This window comes from Danio aesculapii, chromosome 9, assembly GCF_903798145.1.
Source record: "Danio aesculapii chromosome 9, fDanAes4.1, whole genome shotgun sequence".
Classification (NCBI taxonomy): domain Eukaryota; kingdom Metazoa; phylum Chordata; class Actinopteri; order Cypriniformes; family Danionidae; genus Danio; species Danio aesculapii.
The window spans coordinates 43,565,047-43,574,913 of NC_079443.1; the positions used below are offsets into that span (position 1 = coordinate 43,565,047).

General features: G+C 35.7%; 1 protein-coding gene across 1 annotated transcript in view; it reads right to left on the reverse strand.

Moving 5' to 3' along the window:
• The window catches only part of calcrla (calcitonin receptor-like a), a 62,741-nt gene that overhangs the window by 20,929 nt on the left and 31,945 nt on the right, over positions 1-9,867 (reverse strand). Inside the window, exon 2 of the mRNA XM_056465792.1 lies at positions 139-225. Coding sequence (XP_056321767.1) covers positions 139-204 — 66 coding nt within the window. The 5' untranslated portion in view covers positions 205-225. The remainder of the gene's footprint in view (positions 1-138; positions 226-9,867) is intronic.

Sequence of the window (9,867 nt, forward strand, 5' to 3'; positions counted from 1 at the left end):
GCAGTAATCATTAATATAGGATTTTATTCACTCATAATTATCTGTGCAGTAGTTAAATATAAGCATATTTGTGCCATTGTAAAGTGTTGCCCAGAAATCTTTTAGATGTTCAGAAAAATGTGGCAAATAATCTTTCACCTCAGTGACAGATCCTAGCAGAAAAAGACCAATCGTCCAGCAGCTCGCTGTCATCTTCTTCGGCATTTCCAATGACCCAATATCGATCTGCAAGGAAGGTAACATCAATGAAGCACTGTGAACATTTCTAAGGGCTCTTATGCTGCTATTGACACAAACAGAAGTGCTTATCTCCTTTTTTCTGCTACTGCTACTTGTCATCCACAACTAACCATATAAGAAATACACATTCATAATATTTTAACTCATTGCCTTTGCTGGTTACATCGGTCCTTGTAGCATTGATCAAATATATAAGGTATTGTAGGAGGATCAAAAAGGGAAGGTATTATAGGCTGGTGCAATTTGACTAACATAATTATATGTCTAATAATTTCATGATCTGTTAAAACTCTTCTATGAGCTATTAGATATGCCTGTGTCATTTGCATGCGCACACACGCTCTCTCTCATGTGCATTCCCTCTCTATCTGTCTGTACCTAAATTAGAGCAGGGACTAGGAGATCATTACTGATGAAAATTCAGTGACATATTGCAGTACAAAGAGCAATACTAGTTTTAATTTGTCTAGAACTTGGCAAATGACCATAGTATAAGGAGTATAATCAATAGCTTGCCATACATTAAGGGATTTTACCTCTGCTTTGCTTTGGTTCTTTACCAAATGATTTAAAATCCTTTAACGTACACCAATTCGTTAATTTATCTCTTACGTAAATCTTGTCTTTTTGTCATGTACGTTTAAAAATGTTGTTGTCCTTTACATATCAGCAGTGTTTTTGGAGCCTGAAAGTACAAATTTAGGAAAAATAGAAATTATCCAACTGTTTATTAACAGTATATTGTTTCTTTTAATGTTCCCCTGTGATGGGTTGGAGTTGGAAGGGCATTTGCAGCGTAAAACATATGCTGGATAAGTTGGCAGTTCATTCCGCTGTGGCGACCCCTGATTAATAAAGAGACTAAGCTGAAAGGAAATGAATGAATGAATGTTACTATTGATTTTATGAAAACAGGTTACTATGCACCAGAGCCGGAGTGGAACTCCTTTTCAGCCCTGGAGTTTCAAGCCTTAGACCGGCCCACCTCAGTTCACGACAGTTTCTAATGACACTATCACGTCTTTTTCAAGGAAACAGCTGCATTATAACTTCACAATGTCCTTTCCTGCAATATCTGCATATGTATTCTGTGCAAAATTCTTTATAGATATCCAGTCCTTTGTAACGGTGGTCACACAAAAAATAAAATATGTAATATGTACACCTACATAAGTAACCCAAACAGTATTATATGTCTTACCACTAAACGTGAGAAAAAAACAACAACAACAAAAATTACCACTGGACATTTATTACATTTTTTAATGTAGAGAATCATCTGATTTTCATTGAGCAGGTGTAATATTCAGTAATATTAATTATTCGAAGTATTTTTCACTAAGTTGCTGCTGTTAGGGGCTGTGAGAAAATAAATAAAAAGAGCGGAGCTGCGGCAAAATATTGGATAAAGAGAGTGAGGCTATGGTCAAATAAATAATAAATAAATGGAAAAAGTGCGACTGCAAGCAGCTAGGGACACCTCGCGGGCAAAAAAACGGACCGGCCCCCGGGAATTCTCCCGGTACTCCCGATTAGCCAATCCAGGCCTGCTATGCACAATATGCGTTGAGTCTTTAGACATGTACAAGTACTGCATGCCAAAATAACAATGGTGGACTATTAGGACTGTGTTTGTCAGCTTCATTGTAAATACAGTAGGTGGCTCAGCCTACATTTTATGCCAAAATTAAAATACCTTGTACAATACCCTGTAAAATATCGTTGCTCCTTGTACATTTTGTTGCTTGTTTCAGATGACAAATCCATTAGAGGACACTGTCTACTTTTCCAGAATCTGAATTATGTTATTTAGGGTACATTTTGTAATATTTTTCAGATACACATCCTTCTTGTAGATGTTTATGACAAGGCAGGGTTTTGTGACCCCCAATATTCTCTGTGGTGGATATAAATATATAAATCTTACACACAGGCGCACACATACCAATAGGCCCAAGTCTATTTATTGTTTAATTTTGAAAAATGCCACTCGGAGACCATCCTCCATGTTCATTTGTGGCCTGTATTTATTTTTGATGTACGTGAGTGCCCTAAAGGGATAAAAGTTTAACCTGGTGCCATAAAATCAATATGCTGTGTCTTTAATATAACATCGCAAAAAAATGGAAAGGCTGATGGATTTTTATTGGCATGTAGTTTTTTTTATGTAACTAGTAACTACTATATATTTTTTCTTCGGTAGGTTATGGATAAAATGTGGTAATTCTAATAGTTTAATAAAATGAATTTGATTTTTGGAAGTCACCAAGCAACTCACCGCCATTGTTCCGCGATGCCCCGGGGGTTCCTGATCCCCACTTTGGGAACCACTGACCTAGACCAGCAAACCACTGACTTAAACCTATCCCTAAACCCAACCAATAGTGTCTTCAAATGCAACCGTGAGAGAGAAAAAAATGCACTACAACCATATAATTTGACCTTAATTTTACATCCTTTTTGTGGAGCTGGTGTTCGCTGGACTCGACCCTGAGTACAACAGTGTACAACGTTCAGTTCAATTTACCTACGTAAGGATACCAATAGATTCTTTTTGCAGCTAAGTTTGGCATTTGATACAAACAATGAAATCGCACATATACATACTGTACCCACATATACACATACAAAAGTACCTTATAAAATATTATAATTTATTGAGAGAGACAATAGGAGATGGCACAAAGCTGTTCCTGTAACGTTTTGTCCTACTAAAAAGCATCTGAAACTTTTGACCCAAAGGGAGTAAGTTAAACTCCTCAAACAAAGGTTGAGAGCTACAGCTACTAATGTTCTGGGCAATCCATAAAGGCTGCCTACTATACATGGATTCAATATGCATCTGTGATTCACCAATCAATTTGCTAGACCACCTAATAACCTGGCTCAGTCTATGTCTGTTTTTAAGGGACAGACTTCGAAACCATGCCACCAGATCGAAGGGTAGAATAGACTCTATATAAGCACGATAGAAAAGAGTAAGCATATTGGGGCCAATGTGAAAACGTGATCGGTTCCTGAAACAAAAAAGGCACTAATGCCCCTTCTTGCCCACAGCTTCACAGTTTGCCTCAAAAACGGCCAATAATGGTATCTCAACATTTGTAGTTCCCTATGCAATCTACTTTTTAACCCCTGATATCAGTCACCTCAACTTCTGTATGATTCCTTCTAAAATCAATAATCATGTCCTTAGTTTTTGTTGCATTATGTTTTAGATTTGACTCCTCACACCACTGAACAAAATGATCCACTATGGGACCATGACTATATTCTTTTCCTTGGACGAGGCTTAATAAAATGATTTTCAAATGTGCTCTGACACATGTTTGTGTACAGAAAAAATAAGAGTGAACTACCAAACAAACTGACCATGCCAGACAAGTTGTCCATATGGAGTCAGATCGATGAGACAAATGCATTAGATTTCATATCATAGACAGCATTGGGTTGTTTTATGGTATTTATTTGGTGCTCTGCAATGAACTGCAGAAAATAATCCTTTATTCATTAATAATATGTCACTGTAAATATCATTAATGTGAAAAGGAACAAAAGTGTTTTCCACACACCCTTAATTAATCTAATGATATGATCCTCTACTCATATTTATAAATGATTGGCTGTGCTGTTAGAAAAATGCTCAAAATCACACACATCAATTTAAATGGATGCTCAGACAAACAGCAAAAAGTGCAAAAATATAATCATAAGGCCTCAAAAAGTAAAAAAAATTGAGGCACGATTGTGATGTGATGTGAAGATTGTGCCACTTTGCATTCGCCCCTTAAATGAAGTAAAAAAAAAAAAAAAAACTCTTCCTCCTACTTACTGTGAAATATTATTTTCTGCCATGTTTTCAAATCATCTCTTCCCCTTTACTGCACCTGCAACCATTGCTGTGGAGACCAGCTAGCTCTGATCTGATATGATATATATATATATATATGATATATATATATATATATATATTTAACTTTATATATATAAACTTAATGTCATTTTCAAATTTACACCAATGCAAGTGTGATTTAAAAAGAATACCAACAAAAAATATTAGATGCAGCTCACTGGTAAGTGGTGCTATGGTGAGCTATTTTTAAAACAGGCCTGCGAGCAACTCATGTGATCCTCGTCGGCTACCTGGTGCCCGAAGACACCATGTTGGTGACCCCTTGTATTGAACGTACTTTTTTAATGGCCGAGTAGTACATTTAAATTTAAATGCAGTACCTTCTGAGTACTAGGTGGTTTTGCATAGATGCAGCCAATATATATAGGAATTGAAGTGGTTAAGTGTCCACGTCAAGGGGGTGATCTTAATAAATTGCTGTTACAACGTAACTGCCCTAGATTTTCACTCTAGATACATTGTCTTCAAGAGGTTTAAATGAGGAGTGTGATATTCGTCCTTTTCTTTACGGCCTAATCAGTTGTTTGGGTAATTTTTTTTGCCTTTTTTTGTTTTAAATATGTAAGTTGTGTAATGTGTGTAATGGTGAGCTCGAAATGTTACACCAGGGGTGTCCAAACTCAGTCCTGGAGGGCCGGTGTCCTGGAGAGTTTAGCTCCAACCCTAATCAAACACATCTGAAGCAGCTAATCAAGCTCTTACTAGATATACTGGAAACTTCCTGCAGGTGTGTTGAAGCAAGTTGGAGCTAAACTCAGCAGGACACCAGCCCTCCAGGACCGAGTGTTACACGCTTTGTGTTAGCCTTTTTTGTTTTAAAAATAGTTTTTTTTTTATTTATTTGGAGCGTTGGTGTTGCAGCCTTTTTGATTATATTTCGGCTGTGAATATTATGCATGGGATTCATATACACAGTTGAAGTCAGAATTATTAGCCCCCCTTTTAGCCCTCTTTTTAAAATATTTCCCAAATGATGTTTAACAGAGCAAGGAAATTTTCACAGTATGTCTGATAATATTTTTTTCTTCTGGAGTAAGTCTTATTTGTTTTATTTTGGCTAGAATAAAAGCGGTTTTTAATTTGAAAAAAAAAAACATTTTAAGGTCAAAATTATTAGCCCCATATATATTGCTAACAAAATCATCGTGAACACAGCCAATATGTTAATTTCTCAGCCCTACATAGAAGGGTTATATTTCACAATTTGTCAGGTCAAGCACACACTTTAACCTAGATTATGTTACTTTAAATCCCAATGGTGAAGAATGGTTTAATAAGAACAAACTCTCACAATACACTTTTCTATTGCGAAAAGTGTAGCCGATGGGGAGAAAATTTCCCTGAAATTACCAAATAATGTCCCTTGACTACTCAAATGGAAGGTATAACATCTCTTCAGGTCTGTTTGGACTTACGCTACTCGTATTGGGTCACACTCTTGCAGGAGTATGGGGAAAGCAAATGGGGGTATTGCAGATTAGAAACAGATGCTGAAAACCAGTCGTAATGTTACCCACAATGCAGCATATCATGAAACAACACTGGCAGATCCCGAGGACCACTGCTTGTTGCTGCGTCACTGGCTGTAGCTGAAATAATAGTGTTTACTTTTCCATTTGAGGGAATAAACATGCAGGTTAAAGCCTGTGTGAGGCATTCTGAAGGCTGTCCTCTACTGATAGCCACAGTACTTTATCTTCTGTTGATTTCTGCACTTGAACAAACAACAGTTTTTTCCCCTCACCAATGCAGCCTCTGAGTACAAACACATGGGTGGAAACTGGATGCGTGTTATGGTCATTTTAACTGCTTGAGCTTGACACAGATAAATCTGCTAAATGCTCAGGGGATGAGGCGAGATGAAGCAAGGTCAGTTTTTTTTTATATAATAGTGTTTTGCACCATAGCTCTTTTTAAAATGCTGTGTCAACATAAAAAGCTGAATACAACAACAAAACACTAAGAATTATACAATCTCTAATGTCGCTGATTTGAGTCCCGGCTGAACCAGTTGGCAATTCTGTGTGGAGTTTGCATGTTCTCCCTGTGTTCACGTGGGTTTTCTCCAGGTGGTCCGGTTTCCCCCACAGTCCAAAGACATGCAATATAGGTGAATTGAATAAACTTAATTGGCCAAAGTATGAGTGTGAATGAGTGTATGGGTGTTTCCCAGTGCTGTGTTGCGGCTGGAAAGGGATTTGCTGCGTAAAACATAAAAACATATGCCAGAATAGTTCATACTAAGCCAAATGAACGAAATGAACATGTCTAATACTACAAAATGCCACAATAACAATCAAATGACAGTTAAAACTCAATTATATTTATTTGATACACACATTTACTGCATTAGGATTACATGTAAGGGGGAAATGCCAATTATTGTGTCAATTACCAGTGAAACCAGATCACTCAGTTAGCCATGCCCATCCCTACAGGAAATGTAACCTAATGATGAATAAACCTAATTCCGAAAATGTTCTTAAATAATTTACAGATAAATTGCTGGATTATAAAACAGCAATTTCTGTCACATATTAGAGTTGAGTACTTGGGTAAAGCTAGTAAAGAACTGAAATGGATCAATATTAAATGTATATGCTTTCCAGCAAGCCTTTAACTGACAAGGGCTTGATTTCAGAATGAAATCAAAATGTATTTTACTTATTTAATGCGTTTACAGTAGTGCTTGTTATAAACAATGTATCTGTCCAATTCATTACTTTATAAAACTTCTCCCTCAGAATCATTATTCAAATATCATAACCTTCTTTCCCCCCTCAAAATGACTCTCCTTCATTTCTGGTCGTTTCTTCTCTGTCTTCATCTATTCGTCAGTCTTCTTTTATTTTGTTACAATAGCAACACCCAGCTTCCTACAATCAAAATTGTACCTAAAGCAAGAAATCATGCGCTGGCCTACTTTTTTTTTTTATCATTTCAGGACCATTCCAAGTGGATGTAGGACACAATAGAGGGAAAAAATGACAATATTAACTTCAGTTTCATATCGACTTTAACACTGGGTCATTAGTAAATAACATTGGGTCACCTGGTAAACAATTTTTTTACAAGTTGTTCATACTGTACCCAGGGTTAACAGTATTTATAAACTGACACGTTATAATATCCTTAAATGGTTTTAGTTTGTTATAATAACCATATAAAGTATAGTATGTCTATATTGAAGCAATATTGAAGTGGTCAAAGCCAGTCTCAAGAGCAAGTTGACAGTGTGTTTACAACAGAACCTGTATGCATTTATGAATTATATATAAAATTTGAATTATTTTTCAATTATGTCACAAGTCATGTTTAATATTTTTAGTTTATTCATTTTCTTTTCGGCTTAGTCCCTTTATTAATCTGCGGTCGCCACAGCAGAATGAACTGCCAACTTATCCAGCACATATTTTACGCAGAGGATCCCCTTCCAGCCGCAACCCATCACTGTGAAACATCCATACACTATCCAATTCACCTGTACCGCATGTCTTTGGACTGTGGGGGAAACCAGAGCACCCGGAGGAAACCCACGCGAACACTAGGAGAACAAGCAAACTCCACACAGAAACGTCAACTGACCCAGCCGAGGCTTGAACCAGCAACCTTCTCTGTGTGAGGTGACAGCACTACCTACTGCGTCACAGCATCGCCCCATTTAATATTTATGTTAAACTATATTATTTCTTGTATCTTTTTGTTTTGCAGCAATAAAAGCATTGCCCTTAAAGCTGAATACTACTATCTTGCAAAATAGCTGGTAAATATGTACTGTAATCATTGCAAAAACTAAATAAATGATAGAAAAAGCTAGAATAATAATTGTTATTAAACCTATTATATTTAAATGTGTTAAAACCACCTCCTCTTTGTTATACATCACTTGGGAAATATTTGAAAAATAATAAAAATGCCAGTCCCACTTTATATTAAGTGGCCTTAAATACTATGTACTTACACTAGGGATGCACATTTCGGTTAATTTTGCTAACCGACAACCACCGCTCGTTAATTGAATATTAATAGTTAACTGGTCAAATTAATGTTAAATTATTATTTAATAAAAAAAAGTATGTGTATATATATATATATATATATATATATATATATATATATATATATATACATACACAGTTGAAGTATAACTCATTTAATAACTGATTTATTTTATCTTTCCCATAATGACAGTAAATAATATGTTACTAGATATTTTTCAAGACAATTCTATACAGCTTAATGTGACATTTAAAGGCTTAACTAGGTTAATTAGGTTAACTAGGCAAGTTATTGTATAACGATGGTTTGTTCTGTAGACTGTCAAGAAAAAAATTAGCTTAAAGGGGCTAATAATTTTATCCTTAAAAAAGGATTTTAAAAAAATGTAAAAATGCTTTTATCCTAGCCGAAATAAAACAAACAAGACTTCTTTATCAGACATACTGTGAAAATTTCCGTGCTCTGTTTACTAATTCTGACTTCAACTCTGTTATATATATTGGCATGTCTATTTTGTGTCTGACCAGTGGAATCTCACGGCAATTCGTAACTTCGTAATTTGTGATTTAGTGGCTAATTCGTATAAATTTGTACGATCTAATTCGTACATTTTAGTACAATTTGCTCATCACCCAATGGCGGTTGGGGTTAGGGGTGGGGTTAGGTGCCACACCTCCTTTTTAAAATCATATATTTTTATACGACCACAAAATTTCGAATTAGCTACTAAACTGACAAAACCTAAAATACATATGTTTCCTCGTGAGATCAGGCTGGTCTGACATATTAAATATTGCATTTTAAAACACTGATTTATTTTAACATGTGAACTTATTAATAACAGAAAGAGCATCTTCAAGCACCTGCAGTGCTTCCAACGGAAAAAACAGAATAAACTAAATAAAAGAATAAAATAAATAGTTCTGCCCTAGATATTTTTCTCTTATGACAAATTTAGATTACAAAACAAAAACACTGACAGAATCCTTTTTTAAGAACTGGTATAGGCTGTTTTTTTTTTCACATAAATGGTCAACTACGTGCGACAAACAAAAAATTATGTGTTTTAAGCTATATTTTTATTTATTATGATGCTGTTATTGACGTTTTCTTTTCAGTGGGTAAAATCTACTCTTACTTTGATGCTGTTTAGGAGCCTTGTGCACGCACTGACTGGTAAAGGCTGCTCTCTCTCTAAAGTTGCTTTATTGGCCTGACATTACAGAAAGCATTTTCGCAGTCAGCTGATATGCAAATAACGGCATACAATATACAACGCATACAATATACAACGCATACAAATAACGGCAACTTTAGAAAGCGAAAGTAAAATCGGAGTTCAAATATACTTGGGTGGCTGTTAATATGCAGTTCCTAGGCGGCCCGCCCAAGTAAAGTCTATGTGTGGGAAGCACTGTAGATTTAAGGGTGGGTTCAGGTGTAAGGGATGGTCAAGTGTAATCCTAAATATACTTACAGAAAGGAATTACAGGTGTTATTATATGCAGGTATTTGATCAAGCATAACTACAATTTAAAAACATGTACATTGTAATGAATTACTATTTTCAGTGTGAGTACATATTAGCTAAGGCCACTCATAAAGCCTTCAACTGTATTTGCTATAGACTACAGCAGATGATTTTGGTAAACTAGTGCAAACTGGACAACTAGATTAGCACAGCATTAAAAACACAAGTTACAATGTTTTTAAAA